The sequence below is a fragment of the Stenella coeruleoalba genome (genome assembly GCF_951394435.1).
Source record: "Stenella coeruleoalba genome assembly, chromosome: 5".
In the NCBI taxonomy this organism is placed as follows: domain Eukaryota; kingdom Metazoa; phylum Chordata; class Mammalia; order Artiodactyla; family Delphinidae; genus Stenella; species Stenella coeruleoalba.
Genome location: NC_137150.1, coordinates 24,456,140 through 24,481,671, shown reverse-complemented (window position 1 = coordinate 24,481,671; position 25,532 = coordinate 24,456,140). Strand labels below are relative to the sequence as shown.

At 46.6% G+C, this 25,532-nt stretch overlaps 1 protein-coding gene across 1 annotated transcript; it reads left to right on the top strand.

The window, feature by feature from the left end:
* The first annotated feature begins 19,813 nt into the window (after positions 1–19,813).
* On the top strand, positions 19,814–22,199 carry CHST2 (carbohydrate sulfotransferase 2). The gene is made up of 2 exons (XM_079922418.1): positions 19,814–19,950; positions 20,042–22,199. Exon 2 carries the CDS (start codon positions 20,224–20,226, stop codon positions 21,814–21,816), a length of 1,593 nt encoding a protein of 530 aa, XP_079778544.1. The 5' UTR covers positions 19,814–19,950; positions 20,042–20,223; the 3' UTR covers positions 21,817–22,199.
* The last annotated feature ends 3,333 nt before the right edge of the window (positions 22,200–25,532 follow it).

The window sequence follows — 25,532 nt, the reverse complement described above, 5'->3', positions numbered from 1 at the left end:
ACAAGGGAAAACTCAGATAGCTCCCAGATCAAGAAACAAAATCCGAAGATTCCCTGGGCATCTTGGTGGAGTGGCGTTTTGCTAGATGTAGACCAATTCTCTGGTCCAGTTACAGGTAAGAGTTTTCATTTCGTTCCGTGATAGGCTTTCTCGTGGAAATCTCCGTACACTTGTATCCAGGGACCCTGGCACCGATGCTGTGTGAAGAGTTGATTCCTATGATCTCAACTCTGTGGGTTAAGATTGTGAGTTTGTGACACAAACGGACTCACAGACTTAGAATATGCCAAGCGTTCTTCCCTATCTCACTCCTGCACTCTCGCCCAGCCTGTGCTTGGCCAGCTCCACCCATCCTTCCATCTTGGTGTCCTGGACGTCCCTTCCTCAGAGACGCACCTCTGACCACTCTCCGAAATGCTCCAGCTCGTCTCATCTTCCACGGTGCCTTCATAGACTCACAGACATAGAGAACAGACCTGTGGTTGCCGAGGGGACTGGGGGATGGAGAAGGGATGGATTGGGAGTTTGGGATTAGCAGATACAAACTACTGTATAAAGAATGGATAAACAACAAGGTCCTACTGTATAGCCCAGGGAACTCTATTCAATATCCCGTAATAAAGCCTAATGGAAAAGACTATAAAAGAGAAAAACAAATAAATTACAAGAAAAAATGATCTGAAGTTGAATAGGTAAAACCTAACTTCCTTAGTTATTTAAAATTACTGGGCTAAATCACCAAAATTAATGTGTAGTCAAGGAAATAAAAAAGAACAACCGAAGCATCTTTTTCATAAAAAAACGACTGTGAGTTTCTGGTGTGTTGAGAGCGTAGGAGTGCCGAGGACTAAGAAACCACTTATTCTCTCATCTTGTCCCTTACAAGCCTCTGACTTCTTCCCATAGGAGGAGGGAGAGAAATATTCTCTCATCTCTCTAAGAGCTTTCTCCATCATCTCTCAGCTTCACCCCTTTAGTACCCTCAAGGTGGCACTGGGCTAAAGATTGCCATTTTTGAGCCCCTCTTTTGCAAGTCTTGTATGGGGGTGTCTAGTAGCAACCTGTGAAATGTGGAGAGTACTTGACACTTATTGATTTGTTCTTTTTTTTAGAATTTTATAAATTTCAGTTTTATTTGACATTTAAAAGAGCTATGTTGACAAATACTACAGTAATACACAAGCCTTCGATATCATAATGTATATTGTATTCTTCAACCTATTCATTTGTTCCTGACCATAAGGAGTTTTGGCCAAACCTGAGACTGAAAGAGGCCCATCTAAACATGCTGTTGTGTGTGTATATTGTATTTGTATCTTCATCATCATCACCTCCCAGCTGGTTCTGTATCATATTTAAGGTACCCTTGAAGGATACAAAAAGCGAATAATATGGTGTAAAAGGAAGTAGGTAGAGTTTAGGAGGGAGTGATACAAACAAGAAAAACAAGCATGAATATATAAAAATGGAGTGAGGCTAAAACCAACACAGTTTCCGTCCGTGGACCAAAGTTTGGCTCTGAACTTTCTGGTTAAATGAGGAGGTCTTCGAAATGTGACCCAGAAGGAATTTCTTTTGGGTCCAGGTAATCAGTAGATTGTGATGATCAGAGTACTTTTAACCTATTTAAATCAGATTTATTTTTAAAAGCTGGACAATTATAGTGTTATTAAATGTCCTCTCTGATGTAATCTTCCTCCTAAAAGACTCCAACATCAAACCAATAAACAACATAAGATTTCCCCAAAAGAACCAAGTCTGCCCAAAAGACACAAAAGTATTTCCACCTTCAGAATAAAGTTGGTGAAATACTCTACCCATGAATATTTCTGCAGAGGCAGTTTTCAGTAAAGAAGGAAATGAGAGTGGACGGTGGGTTTTTTGATGGTGCAGTACCCATCTTATCATTGCACCTGAACCAGTTGCTACGAGGTGGGCAAGGGACCCAAGCAGGATGAAGGAACTTCCCTCCCTGGAATTTGAATCACTTTTTGATTTGACCTAGGGACAGAAAATGCTTGGCGTCATTCACTCCAGCGGGGCTGTGCCTGGCGGAGGCTGGAACACAGTCTCCTGGGCACCCCCTGTCCCCTGACCAGACCGGACTGGCTCTGTCCCTTGTGAGCCTTGGACTTCCGCCTTCCTCTCTCCTGTGACACTGCCCTCCCCTCTCTCCCAACCACCCCCATAGCTTTCTAATAAAATCTCCATTCATTTATGATGGTCAGACTCTGTTCCTGTTTCTTGACTCCCAAGTATTCTGACGCTTTCTCAACGTGGCTTCAGTGTCCTCGGTCTGACCAAAAGGTTAGAAAGTTTTTATCCCGGGTTGTTCAAAATTCTGCTTATAAAACATCCCCGGCACGGAACACTTTCCCACAAAGAATCTATCCGTTTTATCTGTATGCTGAATTTCTAAGGTAGCTAATATGCCTTGCGTCTAGATGCCCAGTTATCAGGAAGAAGATGCAGCCTCTGCGCATTCTTTGGTTAATTAGATCTGCTATGAAATCATTCATTTGATGTCCACCTAATGAAGCTAATAAAAGCCTCCTCTGAAGCGGGCTATTCTTCGTACCTCAAGTACTGTATCTCGCGCTCAGCCACGCTGGCAGCCGAGCTAACAGACTCATTATCTTCCAAATTCTGATGTCTATTTTCACGCTCCGTTGATTTCATTAGATACAAAATAAAATCACTACTTATTAAAATTGCATAAAAGTCCTAACTTAAACTGACAAAAGCTTAGAAACTTAGAGGCCAGGCTGTTGTTCAGCCTCCCGTATACGAGAAATTCCTGCATTTTGCAGACTGAGTGGATTGGGCCTGGCCTGTGCTTTAGGGCCTAAACATTCGGTGTTTCCCCAGGCTGGATGGGGAGCCAGCAGAGCGAGCTGCCAATGAAATTACTTGGTTTCTCACCAGTCAGTGATTCAACCATATTTTAATAGGTCAGCAGTTATTTTCTGATTTCCGGAATCAAATGAGGCAAACGTGAGGATGGGAAGAAAGACCATTTTTACATGGCCAACTGCAATGCCTTCAGAAGAGATCACCAGTAGAGATGTTTCCACTGTTGATGCTTTGGAGCTGCTTATGGAGAGGCCAGTAGATTGGTTATACTTCCATATCACATCATCAATGTTACTTCCCCCAGAGAATGTCAAAAACAAAAAATAACCAAAACCAGCCTTGGTTCTTATGGAAAACAGGAACAGAGGGTTAAGCGGCCACGACTTTCCAAAACCAATGTGTAACCTGACTGTATCCGGGGGAGAGAGGCAGAGTGGGCATCTGAGGGACGCTTGGAAGCACGAAGCTGGCGGTTGCACAGGGGAAAAGGCGTTGGCTGAGAAAAGAACTCTGTCCCGGGCGCGGATCGGGGGGAGCTTGTGACCTTCAGCCAGTTATTCTGTGGATTTTAGCGTCCTCATCTGTAAAATGGAGCTGTCGTACCACATTATACTATTACTCTCACCAGACAACTCAGTGTGTGCGTGTGTATGTGTGTGCACGTGTACATGTGTCTTTGTGCATGTGTGTGTGTGTGTGTGTGTGTGTGTAAATTCTAAAAGCTGCCCTCCTCAAAATTGCCCCTCCTCGAATTGAGTACCACTGTTCTAACCCATCCTTCCTGCGGCTGCCAGGGAATGTCTCCTTTGGTCCCCACATGAGGAATTTTGTTCTGATCACCTTGAAGACTGCAGTTCTGACAGCCTCTAAATCAGTGTTTAGGAGGACAGTGGCCAGTCATCACACACATCGGAGAAGGGAAAACTCTGCCTCTTCTCCTCCCCTCTTCCCACACTTCCGCATCCCCTGATTTCCATTTGAACTCTCCCAGTTGATTCCTGAAGTTGGGACCTCAAGGCAAAGATCCAGGAGGTGACAGGACACTGTCCCTGATGCACTCACTGAGATCCTGGCAGGTGCACAGCAGCTCTCTGTGTGCCGTGACATTCTAATGAAAATTGCCATGCAGTTGAAGAATGATACAAAAACGTTAAAGAAAAACTGACAACAAAGCCACTGTTTATTGACAGCTTGTTATGTCTGAGGTGCTGTGATAAAATACTTATATACACTATCTTGACTCTTATGACAACCTCGTAGACATTATTATCCCATATTACAGATGAGAACACTGAGACTCAAAGAAGTTAGGCAATTTTCCCAAGGCCTCAGAGCTCCCTAAGCGGTTGATCCAGAATTGGAGACAAGCAGAGCTCTTTGCCACCTGGCCAAAGAGGAATCATGGAGCAGACTGTTTTTTGGTCTGTGTTACAAACAATTTATGGGTCACGAAAATAATTCAGAGGTTAAGGACAGTATTAAAAAAGTAGAATAGACTAGAAAATATCAGAGGACCTCTCATGTTTCGTGAGTGGCACACATGCACAAGAGTTTGTGTGTGTGTGTGTGTCTGTGTCTGTGTACAGGGTTGTAATGGAAAATCGGTTTCCTACTGTGAGTTGTGATTTTAAAAAATGTTTGTAAAACTCTGGCTTGGAGAAGTTAATGAATGAGATGGAGTGAAAAGGGCTAGGTGTTGGGGAGTCTAGGTTTTTCCATCCAGAAATTGACCATGAATTAGTTTTTTCATTTCAAACGCTCTCATTACATCTCTCTCTTCTTTTATTATCGTTCTTTCTAGCTCTGACATTCTATGATCTTTTGAGAAGCACACACAGTTAATTTGTGTCTTAGCAGTTTAGAGCATGACCAGGTCACTGGACACCGAGGAGCTTTATGCGGGATGTCACCTGAGCAGAGAGGAGGAGGGTGTCTTTCCTGGGCAGGGCGACCCGCCGAGTCAGGGCCTGGAAGTGGGGCTCCGGGAGTACAGGAGTGCAGGGGTAACACAGGAGGGGTGAGAATGCAGCACTGCCCATGCTGGGCTGAGGGGGCTGAGGCAAATCTTGGCAGGGGGGAGCGAATGAAATCTTTGGGTCAGGAGAACGGATTGATAAAAGTGCATTTGATGCTGGGATTGCAAATTTCTCCAAAGCTAGGCAGGTACCATGAACGAATGAAGTGCACCAGGTGTGGGCTCTGGTGAACTGTCCATCACATGGTCCCACTGAGGGGACAGCCACCCCTAAGCTCTGGAAGATTACCTTATGAGAATACAACTCCAGTGTTGCTAGATCTTCTGATTTTTGAACAGAAATCTGAATTTTTATGTGCAATCTCTGGATTGGCAATGTAGACAACTGTATTAGTTATGGTAAAAGGCAATGCTGCTGTAACAAATACACTTCAAAATACAGTGGCTTTAAGAAGACGGACATTTATTTCTCTGAAGTTGTGGCCCAGACTGGTGGGTTGGGAGGTTGGGGGCCAGCTGAGCTCCACATGGTCATTCAGGGACCATGGTCCCTCCATCTTGCTCTGCCATCCCTTAGGGGACCGTCCTTAACTGCACGATCAAAGCTGGGTCACCAGCCTGTCTGTGGTCCAGCATCTCTGCAGCTGCCGTCTTTCTGCCTTTGATGGCTCTCATTTCTCCCTCTCTCACTCCTTCTTTCCTTCTCTTCCCCTCCATCCCCCTCTCCTTTCTTTCCTTCCTTTTCTTGCTTTATCTTCTTCTCATTTTACTCCCTCTTATAAAATATACCACACATAAGAAAAGTACATAAAATATACATTATAACAAACACCCTCTACGTTAAGGAATGTAATATCGTGAGCTCCGTGAAAGCACCCCAACATGCCTTCTCAATCATCATTTGCTTTCTCCTCCACAGAGGTAACCACTACTGACTTTAGTGGAAAGTATTTTCTTGATTTAAAAAATATATAATTAAAAAATATGTAAAGAACATAGTGTAATTTCTCCTGTTCTTGAACTTCATAGGAATGAGACAATACTGTATGTCTTGCTTCATTTTTACTCAACAGTGTCGTAAGATTCATGTTTTTGTTTATACTCTAGTTCATTTCTTTTCATGTCATATTCCATTGTCTGACCATACAATTTATTGATCTGTTTTGATGTTTTGGATTTTATAAACACTTCTGGTCTGTCTCCTGGTGCCCATGTCCACAGATGCTCTAGCAAATATGCCGTATGAGTAGAACTGCTGGGTCAGAGCAATGAACTTTTTCAAGTTTATTAGATAATGTCAAAACTTTTTTCCAAAGTAGCAATAGTTTATGATTCCCACCAGCAGCGAATGAGAGTTCCCTTCCTCACCAACAGTTGGCACTGCCAGATTTTTTATGTTTTTAGCACTTTTGTGGTGTGTAGTAATATTGCTTTCTGGTCTTTAATTGCATCTCCTTGATTACGAATAAGATTGAGCATCTTTTCCTGTATATTGGCAATTTCAGTTTATTCCTTTGTGAAGAGCCAATTCAAATCTTTTGCAGTTTTTTCTATTAGGCCACCTGCCTTTTTCTTACTGAGCTGTGAGAATTCTTTGTGTAAAGTGGATTGAAGTCCTTTGAGACTTACATGTGTTGCAATATCTTCTCTCATTCCACGGTTTGTATTTCCATTTCCTTTATGCTATTTTTCTGCTGAACAGAAGCTCTTATTTTTAATGTAGTTAAATACATATATATATTTTTTTCTTCATGGTTAGTGCTTTTTTATGTTTACAATTTTTTTTCCTCTATTGAGATCATTAAGCTATTCTTCTATGTTATCTCCTAAGAGCATTAGTGTTTTACCTTTCACATTCAGGTTTGTAATTTAGCTGGGCTTGAATTTTATGTATTGTATGAGACAGGTGTTCAATGTCATCTTTTTCCATATGGACATTCAATTGTCCTAGCATCATTTATTGAGAGACTGTCTCTGTCCTACCCCTTTGCAGTGGCAACTACATCACAGCTCAGGTCCATATATGCATGAGTCTGTGAAGGAGCTACCTGGTCTATTCCAGTCCATGCTCGATTTTTCTGTTCCTGCACCAATATCACACTGTCTTAATAACGAGAGCTTTATACCAAGTCTTGATATCTGCAACAGCAAGTCTTCCTACTTGTTCTTCTTTGAGGTTTGCTTGGCTTTGCTTGGTCCTCTACACTGTATATCCACTGTGAATGAAAAATGGTGCTTGCCTTCTCAGTAAATAAAGGATGCTGTAGCCATCAAGTCACTACAGCCGCCCGTGAAGGTGAGCCTTGAGGGAACTCAGGATGGAGACAAACAGGCTGCCCATGAAGTCACCCCCTATGGTGCACCCTGAGGGGACTCGGGCTGGGAAAGCACAGGATAGTGACCTTACCTAGCTAGCTGAGATACATATCAAAGGAATGATTTCAATGAGCCCAGACTCTTGCATCTTCCCATACATTAGGAAAGTGCTAATTTCATTAACTTGAGGTGGCTGGTTTTCTTTAATTAGCAGTAATCTTTTGATGTTCCAACTACCTGGTGTTTTGTTGCAAAAGCCCCTATGTATCCTGGGTCCTTCCTTCCTTCCTTCCTTTATTTATTTATTTTATTTGGTTGTGCCGGGTCTTAGTTGCGGCAGGCGGACTCCTTAGTTGCAGCATGCCTGTGGGATCTCATTGCCTGACCAGGGATCTAACCCAGGCTGCCTGCATTGGGAGTGCAGAGCCTTAGCCACTGGGCTACCGGGGAAGTTCCCTCCCTTTCTTCCTCCAGTCCGTCCCTCAGAGCTATCTATTGGCTGCATCCCAGGGTTAACTCCTCAGTTTTTTCTGCCAAATAAAACATAATTCTCAACTTTTAGGCTGTGCATTTTTTTTTTCAGTTGACACCACGAACTTTCAGTAAGTGGGTATGTTAATCCGAATAACCAAGTTTGTCACTAATGAAAGCAGTACCTTCTGAGTAGAACATTTATAAGGATTTACATATGTTACCCCCAAATGGCACTCTAGAAAACACGATACAAATGTGCACCCCCAAAGCAGGTCAGAACAAGATTTAGCATGGAGAAGGACCATTTATATGTTTTGTGATTTAATTTAGGTGGTGGTATAATGTTGACCTCATGCCTCTAGTAGCTGTTCAAAAAGTATGTGCTGAATATAAGAATCTTTTGTATGAATAGAAATACCGAGTGTAATGGCAAACAGAATGTGTTTTCCTTTCTCATTGTAACTGTATGTGTGTGGTACTCATGTGGTTTTGATGTTTGAAAATAATTGATTATATACTATTCTGAAAAGAAGAACGAGATACACTTAAAAGCAAATTGAGTGTTTTAAAAAGGTCTTTCTTAACTCCAAACCTTAACAACAAAAGCCAGTTGTATGTATGTATACAGTTCACAGAAGCGTTTCAATGGAATTATCAGATTTGGGGTGCATGGAGTTTGCCAGCATCTTTTGCAACGCTCATGAGCCTGGAATGGAAATGTTTACTGTTAAGTTAAGAAGGAAATAGCATGAAGTTGTTCAGTGAGCTGGAGCCAGGGCTGCAGGTTGAGCATAACTGCTTTGGGTTGCACAGGCGTAAACACAAGCCCTCAGCAACGGAGAAGCTAGAAACTGGAGGATTAATATTAGACATACAATCCTAAACGAAAACCGGAACATAGAAACCAATCAGTGGCTCCAATAAACCGTGTGGTTCATGACCTAACATAAGTGAATGGGGTGATCTGGGATGCCAGATGCAAAGTGTAATAAACAAACAAAAAACCCCACTTCAGTCTCTGTTAATGAGCATTCTGACCCTAATCTAATCACATGCAAATCAGGAACTCACCACGCAGGGGAAGGAATTCATGGGGTAGAATCTGCATTGTACCAGGAAGACCCTGAACTGGACCCCTAAATGTTAATGGAGTAATTAAATGGAGGAAAGTTGTAAAATCAAATTTTACAGTCAAGATGTTTGTACATTCCCTCATTCATTCACTCAACAAATATTCAATCTTTGTTCAGTGCCTCCATAAGCAAGGCACGTGTGCTGAGTCCTAAAGCAGTTTTAAAGATGTACATGATGGATTATAAAACATTCAGACAGATTTCTTCAGTGGCAATCTACTTTTAAATTGTTACATTTCCCATAAAATACAGTCCTTGTCTTTGAGAAACTTCAATTTCTGACACGGTGTTTCTTAAATACGAGGAACCCTACCACTCATGGTATGTCAGATTGTTTTCAGGAAAATGAGGAATAATTTTCAATCTTTGTCTGGGGCTGGTCTGTCTTTAATACTTACTAATTTCCCCCTCCTTTTAAAAACAAAACAAAAAAGCAAAAACAAAACGAAACAGGACAACAAAAACAATAAAAACACAAAAAAACAAAACAAAAAAGAAACCAAAAACAAAGAAAGGCTATAATCTAATTGAATTTAATAACTTTCTTTTGTTTTTTGTCACATTTATATTTGGTTACTTTTCATTTGTAAAAATTGATAATGGTTTTCCATCTATAGTGGTGATATACAATTTCTCTCTAAAATAAATATAGGTTAGCTCTTGAACAGTGAATCAGATAAAATAAAATATTAAACAATAAAACAGGTGGTATCTGGCCATGACAAGGAGTGAAAGTGGAAGAGGAATGAATGAGGTTTGGTAAACTGCCAGAGGAGAAGTAAGACACGCACATACATATCTGCTCAGCTAACTCAGTGCTTCAGACATGAGCTACAGACAGAAAGAGCTCTGGGCATTGGCTGCTTTTCTTCCTGTAGTAATCATGGAAGGCTCCTTGGAGGAGGCTTTTCAGCCTATCTATGGATGGGGCCTAGCACTGGAGCCAAGGGCCTTGCAAAACGGGGGAAATGACTGAAAGCCTGAGGGTCAAGGCGTGTGCTGCAGTTGACAGTGGTCCCCCCATTTAAGTGCATCAGAATCAGCTGGAGAGCTTTTCCAGGACCCTGCCCTTGGAGATAATGATGCTGTGGGTCGGAGGAGGGGAGTGTTTAAACCTCACTTTGAGCAGGTCCTTGGACCACAATTTGAGAGGGCCTGTGAATCTAGAGACTAAACACAGACCTGGAGGTCAGAGCCCATTGAGCACTGAGTCAGCATCCCTCTTGTGGTCATAAACTTGCAACATGGCTGGGCTGCTTCCACTTTCCTGTGTCTTCACTGCAATCCCGGCTAACATCAGTTTCAGCACTCTCACGTGGCCCATGAGGCTTATACACATATTTGCTACCGGTTTGGTGGTGTTTTTGTGGGCGAGATTGGGAGGCGAATGCTTGGATGTGGGAAGATGGAGAGAGAAGATCTGCTATGAGTTCTCTGTTCATGCTTTCTATATAAGTCTCGTGCAGGGCTAGGCATCCAGTACTGGGTCCCTGGAGGACAGGATGAAATAAGGATGCTAAAATTCTGCTGGACCTAGCTATTCATGGGTAAAATTAGTGCCTCATTTCCAGTCTTCGTGAAATTTCTATCCTTCTCTGGTGGGAGGTTATAAGGACAAGCTTCTGTAAAGTGCTTTGAAAGTGAACCATGATTATGCAAACAGATGACATTATCTACCTTCTACTGACAGCAAGAATTGGTGATGTGGGGAGTCTTGCAGGTAAATAAAGACTTTTCGAATCGGGAGGAACCATGGGATTAGACTAAATGTAAGCCCCCAAAGCACACAGTGCGTATTCAGCACTTTGACTTGAACTACCAGATGGATAGTAATCTGTTAGGCAATATTCTGAGTGGGTTATTTAAAAGGATGTAAAAGATTGCTGACCCAGGCTGGGACTGTGGGAAAGCTGTGGGCCCATCTGCAGCTATTGAGTACATATTTCTAAGGGTTTCCCGCAGAACATAAGCAAACAATTGCCTGCCTGAGTGATATGGGAGTTTCATAATAACCATAAATCCTTAAGGTGATGGCCAATGTGGTTGGACATATGCAGCTGTGTGCAGAAACAATGTCGTCCAGCCAAAACATACCAAATGGCACCATCTCTCTTGGGTTCTTCTCCAACACAGCACACCAGGCAGAAGGGCAAAACTTGAGCCATGGATACCCAAGTGCTCTGATGTGGTGACACCGGCAAAAATGCTGCAAATAGGGGAAGATGTTGTGGCGTTCACGTCATTATGGACAGAGTTCAACAGGCCAGGGATCCAAAAGCTTGCAGAGCAGAGCCATGCATATTAATTGAGAAGGATTAATTTTCACCAGAAGGAGAGGGCTTTCTTCTGTCATTAGTGACCATTATTCCCACTTTGTTGGTACTGCCATTCTGTCCACCTCATCATCATATGCTATGATGCTGTCCATCATATCTTCATTCTCTGTGTACAGAGTCCAGGCAGTGGCAACGGCTGAACGTTGCGTCTCTATAATGAGTATAAAGCCATGACCACTATGGTCTGGGCAGAGGAGATCTGAGGGAAAAAGAAACAAAACATCCATCATTAAAACGATAATGGAAAAATAAATCTGGATGAACCCAGATGTTTGTCATAAAAGTCAAAACAGTTTAGTATAATAAATTCCTAATTTCTTATTTTGTACTGAAATTTCATCGAGTCAATTAGATCCTGAAATAAATGAGAAGTGGGGCATTGGCTGGAGATGAAGAGAATGATGTATTTTTGTACGAAGGCTAGGAGTTTAGACATTTATTGGATTGGAATTTGACCTGTGGCATTAAAATGTAGATTGTCTCCCAAAACTGTAAGTGGGGCACGGATTTGCAGGAGAAACTTTTCTGCATAAAAAGTTGTGTCCTAACAATGAAATCTTGCATAAAAATAGACAGCTAACAAGGCGAAGGAAAAGAAACACTCAACAGATCAACAGAACATTTTGTGCTCTCAAAATGGAAGTGGCAGAAACCATGCTTAAGCCAAAAGGTTGCTCCTTTGAAGGAAGTAAAGCCACTCGTGACTGAGAAAAGAGAAATCTGTCGAAAGACAAGGATATATCATCTGAAAACTAATGAGACGTTACATTCTGAGCCAAAATTGCATCCCACTTTTCAGCGTGTAACTGGGCAAGATCTGAGCCAAAGTATAAAGAGTTGACCTAAAACTTTGGGAATTCAGAACTCAGAAGCTGCCATAGAAGATAAAAGCGGGGCGTGGGGCAGGGAGGGGGGAAGACCAACTATAGACGGAGGAGATGCAGAATGAAACTATCTAGGTTAAGACCTACTTTCTTTCTCCGATATTTTCCCCGGTTGGATTTTCTATCTTGTGACTGCCGAAACAATGTATGCATGAAATTCTACATTCCCCTGCATTCAGCGACACACCATAGAAATTACTCACATAAGCATGGAGGTGACCCATGGAAAATCACTGGCTCTCTGCATCATAGTTTGTCTATAAGTTACAAGGACGGCGATAACTTGGCCTGGAATAGAATTTGCTTTTGTGCATGGCGCTGAGTACCCTGAGACTCACAACATGCCCAAAGCACTCATCTTTCTTCAGAAAAAACTGATGTCACTATGGGTTGCTACCGTCATCAAGTGCGGGCATAGTTTCTTTTTTTTGTTTCTGTTTAATGTCAGCAAAGCAGCTATTTCTATGGCTTTAGGTAAATACAGAAGTTGAGAGTGAAGGACTAGTTCTGGAAATTTGTATTATTTTTACTTATTTTTGTGCCAAGAACGTTCTCTCGTGTGGTTGTGCAGGTTGTATTCTGCACAGTTTCCAGCATCTGCTCCGCTGGCTGCGCACCCTGGCCTGGGGCTGTACCTGGGGTGGGGACGGTGGGGAGGAAGCATTTCTTATTAATATGTGTGCTAGCAAGTGCTCCAGAAGGAGCCTGTACTAGCCACCTGATAATCCTGCGCGACAGAAAAGGGAGTGAAACACCAGTCACCCACCTGCCTGACCTTAAGTATTTATTTAGGTGTTCATTCATTAACACCAGAATGGTTGCTACCGGACTTCCCAAACTCTAATGTGCAGACCAGTCACTCAGCGATCTTGTTAAAATGCAGATTCTGATGGAAGCCGTTGGGAGGCCTGAGATTTTGCATTTCTAACAAGCTCTCAGGTGACCTTGATTCAGCCAATCCACTGACCATATTTTGAGTAGCAAGGCCCAGGGGACGTCAAGGAGAAGATGCCCTTCACCTGGGGTGGGGGGCAGGGACTGTTATTTACTAACAGCTCGGAGCCACGCTGTGTGTCTTCCTCCTGCACTTGCCCTGGCTTTTACTAGCCATTCGAGGAGACGGCTATTATTATCCCATTAAAACAGATGGAAAACAGAGGCCCAAGGAGATGACATACTTTTTCTGGGAACATAGAACCAGTAAGTAAACTTGCAGGGAATTGAATCCAGGGCTGATTTCAAATTCTGTACATGAACCACTATATCTTTTTTTTTTTTCATTTATTTTTTTATTTTATAAATTTATTTATTTATTTTATTTTTGGCTGCGTTGGGTCTTCGTTGCTGTGCGCAGGCTTTCTCTAGTTGCAGCGAGCGGGGGCTACTCTTTGTTGTGATGCGCGGGCTTCTCATTGTGGTGGCTTCTCTTGTGGAGCACGGGCTCTAGGCACGTGGGCTTCAATGGTTGTGGCTCGCGGGCTCTAGAGCGCAGGCTCAGTAGCTGTGGCACACGGGCTTAGCTGCTCCGCAGCCTGTGGGATCTTCCTGGACCAGGGCTCGAACCCCTGACCCCTGCATTGGCAGGCGGATTCTTAACCGCTGCGCCACCAGGGAAGCCCCATGAGCCACTATATCTTGTTTCTCCATCTCAAGGAACTTAATTTCTTCTGTCAATAAAGAGAAGGTTTTCCAATTGACGGCCTTTTATCAGAGACTGTGTTACCTGTGGTAGAAGTCACATGGAAGGCATGGGGGTATTACACTAGACAGCTCTTTATTTGTTTTAAGCAGAATTCTATTACTGCACAGACATGTGGATGTCCCACGGAGTTTCTACCAGTGTGACATTATCTCTGCTTCCTCATGACAGTTGATTTTGGTGACTGGTTGATTATTTTTGAAGTACTTCCGATCATGGACTAGAACCCCAGTGGCAAAGCTTCTCCGGTTTTTCAAATGTTGTGTTTCAAAAATACAGTGAAAGTCATTGCTCCTGACCGACTGGGGCCAGGTGAGTGATGTGTCCAGAAGGTCCATGGTGAGGCAGTTGGCCATCTCTCAGGGCCTATAGGGAGGTCCAACTTCCAGGCATCCAACTGTTGGGGGACAGGTTCTCCATGGAGAGAACAGATTTGCTCCAAGGAGCAATTCCTGCAAACTGGAGCTCCAGCCTGGGGATGAGGGTGGTGGCTGCAGCAAGGCACGCTGTCCACTCCCAGTTCAACTCCATTTAGTGTGTTCATAGCTCACAAGTCCTGGGCAACTGAGGGGGAGAGCGGGGGTGGGGAGGGGGAAATGAAATGATTTTCCAAATGCTTCAAGACCACTTTCTAGCTGAGGATAGCACAAGACACAGCTCTTACTGCTGTTGGGAGGTGTTTGGCATGGAGATGTGAAAAGAGTTGACAGAAGCTGAGTCTCTTGTTTCCAGGCAGTCATTTCTCCAAGAAGCCTCTTCCTAGAAGGGATTCATCCCTACACACTTGGGCATGAGAAATAGCTTAATGCAGCGTGCTGAGATGAGCCATCAGGCCAGACCATCAGAGTGGTAGGTGTAGCCCACACTAGTCTACCTTTCCTGAACTGAGCATTGATATTATGACATTAGATTGCATTGACTGGGCTTATAAGAAACAGCACCTACTGCCCCAACTCTATAGTTTTTTAAATTGTAGAGCATGGAGACATATTTAAGGACATAGTACACTTTCCATGCTGCGTAATTCCTTTTTAAGGACCCACAGTAATTAGCCAACAAATATTTATTGAACGCTTATATGCCAGATAGGGTGCTAGTATTAGGAAGAAAGCAGTGAACAAAGAAATCACATGAATGAGTCTTACAATACAAAGAAGAGAAATTATTTTCTTAGTTCTCTATGTCAGGCAAAGCTGTCAATCTCCTGAGCAACTTTCCTTCTTTACAATGCCTACTAGGAAGCTCAGAGCCAATTTTTGGACTCACCTCTCGCAATTGCACAGGACCTCATGAAATGAATTGTTGTACAGACCATACCCCTGGCTTCATGTTATTTTCCCCTTTGATCATTTTTCTTGTGTTTATCTCTGTGGGCTACCTCACATTCCTGTTATTTTTTTTTTTTTTGAATGGGAGGTTATAATTAAATAATAATAAAAGAGCCCAGCAGATCAGGGGTTATGAGTGAGCAGCCCAATCAGTGTTAGTGTGAGATAATGAGAAATATACATATATTGGTCTCTGTCCTTGGTTCCCGGCACAGGACTCCTAAAACCCTTGCAGTTTCCTAAGTGATAAGAGTACTAGGAGCATCTTTTGTTCTAATGAGTGACTCTGGGTGGGCTTCTGAGTGGCTCCTGGATAAGGGCTGGTCACCAGAAGGACAAGCCGTATTAGAAACTTAGAATTCTCAGCCCCAGCCCCCATCTTCCAGCGAGGGAAATGGAGTTAATCATTGGGTCATGACAACATGAGAAGCCTCCATACATTCCAACAGGAGGGGGTTCAAAGAACTCCTCGCCGGTGAACATGTGTTGGTGCCGGGAGAGTGGTGAGCCCACAGAGGGTGTGCGAACTCCGTGCCCCTTCCCACATACCTTGCCCTGTGCATCTCTTCCATCGGGCTGTTCACCCATATACTTTATCGTATCCTTTTACGATAAACCGATAAACGTAAGTAAACTTCTCCTGAGTTCTGTGATCCGTTCTAGCAAATTAAGTGAACCCGAGGAGGGGGTTGTGGGAAACCTCTCACTTAGGACCGATTGGTCGGAATCCCAGGTGGCAATCTGGATTTGCGATTGGCATCAGAAGTGGGGGGCAGTCTAGTGGGACTGAGCCCTTAACCTCTGGGATCTGACACTATCTCCAGGCAAAGAGTGTCAGAATTGAGTAAAGTTGCTGGACACCCAGCGGGTGCCACAGAATTGCTTGGTGTTGGGGAAAGAATCCACACTTTTGGTGACCTGGAGTGTCAGAAGTGAAGTGAGCAGCAGAGTGTTCTGTGGAGGAGAAAGACACAGGTGGCAACCTGTGGGTTCTTCTCATCCAGCTGGTGATAAATAAGGCCAGGGAGAGGTGTGAGCGGTGAGGTCACCGGTGCTGTTTTAGAGGCTGGGCTGGAGTTCCTCAGGATGACTGGTGGCTACGTACTAGAATTTGAAGGTGGGAACTCAAAAGAGTTCCTTCACAGCCGTCAGACGATTCAGGTTATTTTCTTTTTTGACAGTTAAGGCAAGCATCTCTCCCCGCCACCCCAAACTTGACCATTTCATTTCAGCTTTTAAACTCAATTAAGCAGAGCGGTTACCTCTGGAGGTTCATGGGCTCTGCAGTGGGTTCATGAGTATTCATTATATTATTTAAAATCATATAAAAAAGAAAAGAGCCACCCTTGGACTAATGACAACAGTGTGTTTTAAATCAAGGATTATGATTAATCCAATTCTGTGTACTCAAGTTCCCCTGACAATGCATATTCGCTGAAACGATGACTGACTGAATCTATCTTGGTGCCCGGCAGGGCGGGGTGGGGGTGGCAGGCATTCCCCAGAGGGGAATCTTGTGGGTCCACAGTGACACAGACAGGCCTGGATGGAAACTGGCCGGGTAACCCAGCCTTACATCTTTTCTCGACAGACTATGGAGGAAGGTCTGGGAAGATCTCTCTGCCACATCCCACAGGCTGGGCCCTGGGCCTACAGCACCTCAGAACGTTTGGCCTCCTATCTGTCCAGGATTAGGTAAATGCCACAGCAAGTTTCCAACAGCAGTTTCCTTTCCACAGTCCAGACCGCAGAGGATGGACTGAGGAGCCTCGTGGAAAAGACTCTGAATTGCAATAAACTCAACAGTGAGCTGAAATTAAGGACAGCCCTGTGGCCTGACTCCTCTGACAACAAAATTATGTGACTTCTTATAGGTCTGGGTCATTGCTATGCTAACGGGATAAGTGGCTTAAAATGAAAGGACATCCTGAACCCACGTGGGAAGACAGGCATTATCAAGTCTTTGGGTGACATTAGTTGTGACGAAGGCTGGAATTAATCATGACACTGTGCAAAACGGTTTAAACATTTGCAAGCAAGGAGAGGGTGGAGATGCTGGAACCTGTAAATTGATGCTAGCTGAGCACTCACTGGGGGGGGGAGGTGTGTGTCCAGCAAATGGATTTACTATTTTGCCAACTTCAGGAAAGTGTTACAGAATGGCAGACAAAACTGTTTCTATGCAAACAATTGTTTAGAAAAGGGTCCTTACAGCAAATAACTGCAATTCAGGGGCTTTCTGAGTAACCACAAAGCCAGGGACTAAATTTTAAATATTCGACATTATTTTTCTTGGAACCAGGCTGAATACTGACGTCGAGGTTTTCTTGCCTCCCTAACTCCGTCTCTTCCACCAGTCTTTTAATGTGTCAATATCACTTCAGTTTCGTGGGGAAAGGGTAGAGGGAAAAAGGGAGAGGGGTAGAGACAGTAGGGGGAAGGGCAGTGGGTGGGCCCAGAAATGGAGAGATGGGAAGTCACTCCATTAAACTATCATCTTCATCTGTAAACAGGGATTAAAAACGTCTGTCTGTCCTGACACGCTCCCAGGGGAAATGCCATGCTGCTTGAGAAAGCTGTGAATAAAATTCGATCTCTACTCTCCCTCCCTCTATTTGCACAAAATCTGTCCCAGAAACGTCTCACCCTTACATTTTATCAGAACCACGGGAGGGGGGGAAAATATTACCTGAACTCTACCCGTGGCATTATGGATTTTTCTGGAAAACGAGGCTAGGTCAAGTTCTTGGAACATATTTCTACCCTGAAAACTCATATGAATTAAGTCACTTTCGGAATTAAGAATGGAATTAAGAATGGAATTAAGTGCACTCCTTGCACTCCGAAGATTCGTACTTCAGTAAGACTCACTGAAGAATAATGGCGCAAACAACATTTTTTAATTTAGAAGAATCTTGCTGAGAAAGGCTGCCCCAAATAGTACAAACATAAATTCGCAGTAACTTTGTCAAATTTCTAAAAACTCCATCAGGACAGGAGGCTGCAAAACGTCTCCAGGAGATCAGTCTGTTACCAGCGGCCCGTGAGCTTCAAGACCGGTCGCAGTTCGTAGCGATTCAGCCCAGGACTCGAGTGGGGTTTAATCATCTGGGCGTCTAGCTCCCCATCACCGTTCAATTACTGGAGGCTATTATAATTGTCCCCATTTTGCGGATAAAATTGAGCTACGGCTTAGTCTCTTTTGGTGAGAGATTGAGAGAGAAAGAGAGAGGAGGAGGGGAGGGAGGGCTGTTCCTCATTATCCTAAAAAAAAAAAGTACTTAAACCTTAATATAAAAAATGATCTACTTCCAAAAACTGCGTTTCCTTTAGGGTGAAATCGTTTGATCTCATCTCTAACACCAAGGAGCAAAACAAGTATTTTACTGTAAATTGGAACAAAGAGTTACCCCCGACCCCCCATCACCCCAATTCCTGAGGACGTCAGTCACAGCGGACGCGTCATTACGATCGGAGGTGGGGAGAGCGTCTGCTGGGGGCTAATAAAACCGAAGAGGCCCTCTCCATGGGTGGAGTAGAGCGGGGAGAAGACGCCCCGCTGGCACACACCTCCGGAAAACTGAAGCTTCTTCTTTGACCCAGGGGTCAGAAAGATTTATTACTTCCTCGGTGAGGGAGAAGCCTCAGGCCAGCTGGAAGGGACGAGCCGGGAGTGGGGAGCCTGAGAGCCGCGCTCGGCCTCCTCGGAGCGCTCCGGGGCGCGGGTGCGTCCTCGGTCCCCGAGAGGCCCGGCGGTGCCGACCCCGGGGGCAGAGCGGAGTGGGAGGCCGCTGGGGGATTTCTGCCCAAACTTTATCACCAACTCTTTTCCGAGAGCAAAACTGTGCGGTTGAGCCCGGTAGCGGCACGGAGAATCCAAGTTTCCCAGAGGTCGGGACGCCCGAGCGCTCCGAACCCCGCGCCCGTACCCTGGCGCTTGGCGCACGGATTGCTACGGCCTACGCCGCGCGGACGGCGGCCCAAGCGGCGCCGCTGTAAATCGGAACCCGCATCTCCAACCCCCAAGGTGGCGGCGGCGGGAGCTGGGCGCTGCAAGGGGGGGCGGGCGCGGGACGCGCGGAGGAGGAGGGCAGCGCGCCGAAGGGGAGGAGCCGCAGCGACAGACGGCGGCGCGCACCAACCCGGCGCCGGCTGGCAGGAGCCGCGCAGAGGCTGGACGGAGCGCGTTGCAGCCGCTCCGCGTAGGGAGAGTCGGGTAGCAGCATCCTCCCCGGCGCCGGCTTTCGCGCGGCGGCTGCGGCGGCGGCGGCGGGGTTTTCTCTGCCCCGGTGCCTCGTTGACCTGAAGAGGCTGGTGCTGCGGGGGAGGCGGGCAAGGGAGCGCTGCGGACCCCGGCTCCTTTGCCTAGAGCTGTGTGTGTGAGTGTAGGGGTTTCCGGGCCAGTCGGAGGCTGAGGAGCGGCGGGGGCTGCCGGCAATGCCCGCCCGGGCATCCTTCGGGTGATGGAAGAAGCAGCTGCTGCCGCCGCCGCTGCAGAGTCGCGCTGCGCCCCATCTACCACCACCAGAGAGATGGGAAGATTCGGGGAGCGGAGGCCAAGAGCAAGAGAGGCGGAGCCGCTTTGCCGGGAGCTGGGTCCCGTATAAGCCCCCTCCCCCTCCCCTCCCTCGGCCAGCTTCACCCCGCCAGAGCGAGGAAGGAAGCTACAGTCCCGAGAGGGCGGCGGAGACGCCGATGGAGCCGGGCGCACTGGACTCAGCGGAGCGCAGAGCAGGGCTTCGGGCCCGGTGAAAGTTTCCCTTCCCCAGCCGCAGGGCGCCCGCTGCCCGCAAACTCTGCCCAGGGCTTGGGCTGCCAAGTCCCTCGGCCCCCTCGGAGGCGCGCGGACCCCGGGCGGAAAACAGCGCTCGAGAAGGCGGGGAACGAGTGACAGCAGGACTGACCGCCGGGCCGTGCTCCCGGGCCGCTCCGGGGAGCGCCCGTGGCTCCAGGTTAGCGGGGTAGCCAGGCAGACCCGAGGGTGGGCGTTAATTAGGGGGAGGAGGATTGGGGCGCACGAGCTTACTCCGCTTCCCCTCTCAGGTCCTTCTCAGAGCCGCTGCCATGGGAGAGCCAACCCTGGGCGCCGGGGACCAGCCGCCGCTGCTGCCGCGCCCGCCTCGGAGTCGCGGCCCAAGTCCCAGCGCCCGAATCCGGGCCGCTGCGTCCTCCTCCCGGGTTGCAGGGCCGCCTCCGCCGCGCTGCCGGCCCGGGTTGTGCCTGTGATGAGCCGCAGCCCGCCGCGAGCCCTGCCCGCGGGCGCGCCCCCCCGGTTGCTCGCGGCCGCGCCTGCCGCCGGGCCGCGCGCCTTGCTCCCGCCGTGGCCCCGGCGCCCGGGTCGCCGCTGGCCCCCGTCCCCGCTCGGAATGAAGGTGTTCCGCAGGAAGGCGCTGGTGCTGTGCGCGGGCTACGCGCTGCTGCTGGTGCTCACCATGCTCAACCTCCTGGACTACAAGTGGCACAAGGAGCCGTTGCAGCAGTGCAGCCCCGACGGGCCGCTCGGTGCCGCGGCGGGGGCGGCTGGGGGCGGCTGGGGGCATCCGGGGCCTCCTCCGGCCGTGCAGCCCCGCGCACACACCCGCTTGGACCCCCGTACCCCATACCGCTCTCCCGTCGCCCCCGTCCGGGCGGCTCCGGCAGCTGGGGCGGGGGCGGCGGGGGCCGCAGCCCCTCCGGGTAATGGCACTCGGGGCACCGGGGATGGCGGGGACAAGAGGCAGTTGGTGTACGTGTTCACCACGTGGCGCTCGGGCTCGTCTTTCTTCGGCGAGCTTTTCAACCAGAACCCCGAAGTGTTCTTCCTCTACGAGCCAGTGTGGCACGTGTGGCAAAAACTGTACCCAGGGGACGCCGTTTCCCTGCAAGGGGCGGCACGGGACATGCTGAGCGCTCTCTACCGCTGCGACCTCTCTGTCTTCCAGCTGTACAGTCCCGCTGGCAGCGGGGGGCGCAACCTCACCACGCTGGGCATTTTCGGCGCGGCCACCAACAAGGTGGTGTGCTCGTCGCCACTTTGCCCCGCCTACCGCAAGGAGGTCGTGGGGCTGGTAGACGATCGCGTGTGCAAGAAGTGCCCCCCGCAGCGCCTGGCGCGCTTCGAGGAGGAGTGCCGCAAGTACCGCACTCTGGTCATCAAGGGCGTGCGCGTCTTCGACGTGGCCGTGTTGGCGCCACTTCTGCGCGACCCGGCCCTGGACCTCAAGGTCATTCACCTGGTGCGGGATCCCCGCGCCGTGGCCAGTTCACGCATCCGCTCGCGCCATGGTCTCATCCGCGAAAGCCTGCAGGTGGTGCGCAGCCGGGACCCCCGAGCGCACCGCATGCCCTTCCTGGAGGCCGCTGGCCATAAGCTGGGCGCCAAGAAGGAGAGCATGGGTGGGCCTGCAGACTACCACGCCCTTGGCGCCATGGAGGTCATCTGCCACAGCATGGCCAAGACGCTGCAGACGGCCCTGCAGCCCCCTGACTGGCTGCAAGGCCACTACCTGGTGGTGCGGTACGAGGACCTGGTGGGAGACCCCGTCAAGACCCTACGGAGGGTGTATGACTTTGTGGGGCTATTGGTGAGCCCTGAAATGGAGCAGTTTGCCCTCAACATGACCAGTGGCTCAGGCTCCTCCTCCAAGCCTTTCGTGGTGTCAGCACGCAACGCCACGCAGGCCGCCAATGCCTGGCGGACCGCCCTCACCTTCCAGCAGATCAAACAGGTGGAGGAGTTTTGCTACCAGCCCATGGCCGTGCTGGGCTACGAGCGGGTCAGTAGCCCTGAAGAGGTCAGAGACCTCAGCAAGACCCTGCTCCGGAAACCCCGGCTCTGAGACGGGTTCCCGGGAGACCAGACTCCCTGTGGGGACACCCACAGAAGGATTGTGGTGTGTTTCAACAAAAACAGCCCAGATCCAAACTGAGGAAGCCCACACATTCTGTTATAGATACATAATATAAATAACCACACAGGCACTTACTGTCAGTGTTTTGAGTCATTGAATTTCAAGGAACAGCCACAATACACACACATCTCAGAAAAGGCAAGGCTTGAAAGTGCTGACCCGCCGCCCTTCCTCTTCTCTCCCCTGCCTTTTCTCCCTTTTCCTACCCTCTCCCCTACCTGCCTTCCATTTTGAAGTGGGATGTTGATTAAATCAAGATCCAGTAACCCAAATCTTGTTTCCAAAATTTTCGTGGTATCTGTGAACACGTAGAAGAGTCATTTGGATGTCGGGGGTAGGGTGGGAGGTGTGGGAGGGTGGAGAAAGGGGAAGTGGTCCAGGAGCAAAAGCCCCACTGGGCACGCTAAACCAAGGAGGCATTCTTCTAAGTAGACTTTTGTGTAAAAAGCAAAGGTTATATGTGAGTATTAATAAAGAAAATAATAAATAATATTCTTTTTTATATTTGCCTCCATTACTTGGATTTGCCTGTGTTCGTTGTCCTGTGCAGCTTCAGACAGAATCTGCTTCTCCTCCCCCCACCCCCTTTTCCTGTCTGTTTCCTAGAAAACAGCTAAGATGGGTGGGAGCAGCTTCAGACTCCTTGATAAGAGCCTTGGAGTTGTGTTCTCCCATGTAAATCACAGCCTGTCAGGTGCCCAGGAATGGGGACAAATCTTCAGATTCTAAAGGCAAAAAGCAAGCAGGGCAGTGGAGGAAAAAGCACAGCGCTACTTTCCTGTTCCACTTGGAGCACAGAAAGGAAGAAGCAACCCCTTGAGGATCTGAAGGCATTCGGTTTTGATTACTCTTGAGTTAACACTGGGAAACCTTGAAGCAGAGACCAGTGTTTTGGTCCTGAGGTTAGTTCAGAAAAAGGATTTTTTAAAAAAGAGAAGTATGTAGTTCAAAAAACTTCTGATGATAAGAACACAAACCTCAAAAATTAGTGTGAACATTTTGTTGGCAACGGTAGCAAGTTCTTTGGTTAGAAAAGTGACAGAAGTATTTGAGTTTGGAGCGTTTTTCTGCCTCTGACACAGTCCACGGGGGCGTATGAAAAGGGAAGTTTGATCTGGGAACTGTAAGGGCACCCACAGGTTATCCCCCTTATTCCTGGCTGCCCACCCAAATTAGTGCAAAAGAGAATGTGAATTTATAATGGTTTACTTAGGTTGCTTGTGGGGGTACATTGCTTTTCTTTTTATGTTTTCTGAAAGTAGAAAATTGCAAAAAAGCTACGTGTTGCTGACAGTATAAGTCTTCAACCAAGAGCTTCTTTTAGATATGAAAATAAATTATGGGAAAGAGGAAATGAAAATGAATTATGAGTTTGTATGTTGGATTTTGAGATTTGGTATTTTCCAGGGAAAAAAGCATTGCAATCTTCCTGTAGTGGTAATGGTGTTGCTGCTGTCCTGAGCCCATTTGTACTGAAGCGTTCTGCAGAATGTTGTATTATGATAAGAAGTTATGAAGCTAAATAGGAAAAAGAGTGTAGTTGTATATTACATTAAATACGATACAAATTCAAGTTCATCATAATTTTATTTTACTGTAAGTTATTGTGAGATTTGTGCAAACCAATCTGTATAGGTTAAAATGCTGAGGATTTCATTTTAAGGCAAATATAATGAAAAGGAATATGTACATGGGAAATACTTTAAGTATAATTTTTATTACAATGTGAAATCTAACTACACTGTTAAGAATTCCGAGAGTTTAAAAGCACAGAGGTTAAAAAAAGGGATGTTTTTAGCAGTGGATTTTATAACACATTCTAGAATGGTTATTTCTTAATTTACTAAAATTGTTTATAGTAATTGTGTTTATTGATCCAGATTACAGCTATAACACGTTGATCATGGTTTCTATGATATTTTCATGGTAGCGCCTATGCTGAATTATCTTCAGCAGCAGTAGAATATTTGTAACAACTTTTAATTTAAGAATACTTTCAAAGTAAATGAACAAAATAAATATTAATGTTGGATGACTAGAGATGAAACAGGTTTAGCGGGAAATTAAGGCAGCATCATTAAAAGGCAACCACTCTGAATTAAAGAACCATTTAAAAACAAATTTCATGTGACATTAGAATCAACTCGTTTCACTTAATCACAGTAAAATTCATGCTTAGTGTTTGAGTGAGGGATCTTTAGGCAGTTGAATTCATTCTTCTCTCTGGATAGCTAAGGACTTTGATTGCATTAAAGTGGAATCACGATGTTTTTGGATCTTGTATTTAAAAAATGTGAGACGCCACATAGAGGCTTTGTAGCCTGCAGCACGTTCACGGTCTCTGCTCCAATGAAATTTTAAGCTAAACACCAACAGTTCTCCCCTTGCTGTGTTTGAACGAGGCTTCCGCCCATAATATCCTTGTTTTGTAGCAGCTGCCTTCTCTCCACTCTGCCACTCCTGGGCTCGGGAATTTGACAGGGTGAATTGTTGCTCCTGAAGATGTGTACCTCGCTGCATTCTAGGAAAGCGAGACAGGTGTAGTTGCCACAAACAGCCGAGATCGTCATATCAGTGACATTCTCCTTCTACAAGTCTGAGAAGGAGAGAAGCAATTTTGGGTGTTAATCAGCTTCTGTCAGCCCCTGGAGCAAGCAGACTTGTGCCACAACAATTTGTGACAGAGCCTGTGACCATTTCTGAAGCAGCAAACGTGAAGGAGTTCCTTTCACCGTTCCCAACTTGGCAATATGTCCATCAGCAGGAGGACATATTCTTTAGAGCAGGTTATCAGAGTGATTTTTATTTTCAAATTCTGCTTGACTGATAGCACGCCTGATTTACCCCATTGACTCTGGAATCCCTTTGTTAATTAGAGAGCTCTATTTGTAAAACAAAGTCGACTCAGTGCATTTAGCCAACAAATATGAATTTGGAACAAGGGCAGCAGCTCAGGCTGGGTGCTTGAGTTTCAGGGAGCTCAGGGGCACTCAAAGGCCTCATTCAGACTGACCCGTGGGTACCCTGTGGGCGGGCATGGGGGCAAATCCTGCACCCTTCAGTGTCTACTACACAGTGGGTACTTGATAACTATTTATTAAGTGAGTGAAATATGTAACTATCCAATTTTGAAAGTGCTCAGAAGGGAAAGAGTGGCAAAACGAGTTACCTGTTTGGAGAAAGTGCCAGGCTGTTCTTCAAAGTTTGCTGAAGAGAATGGGCCCTAGGCTCTATTTAGATGTGGGGCATAGGCACTAGGAACACCTTCAAGATTTCCAGGAGGATCTGTGTTTAGTTCAATATTTCCCGCTGATGAATTAGAATTTCTGAACATGGAGAGGTAAAAGTCTCCAAATGAGGAATTCTATTTCTATTATTTGTTTTTCCAACAGCATGAACAAGATAAAAGGCAGGGATCAGAACATGCCGGCAGAATAAATGCTGCCCTGGTACCTAAGGGATGTTGTTCATGATTGCAGAAGCCTGTGATATTTATTTATGGTTTCGAGTGCTGTGAATTTCACCCAGGCAGAGAATAGTTACTTGCAGGAAGTGAGTCCTGTTGTGGACAGTGGACGAGACAATGGCTGCCTGTCCCCATGCATCCCCTGCCTGGCCGTGGCCAGTTCTGTCCAGGATTGCTG

Bases quoted from the DNA above. Each gene is read 5' to 3' on its own strand.
- CHST2 (XM_079922418.1), top strand. From the start codon at position 20,224: ATGAGCCGCAGCCCGCCGCGAGCCCTGCCCGCGGGCGCGCCCCCCCGG.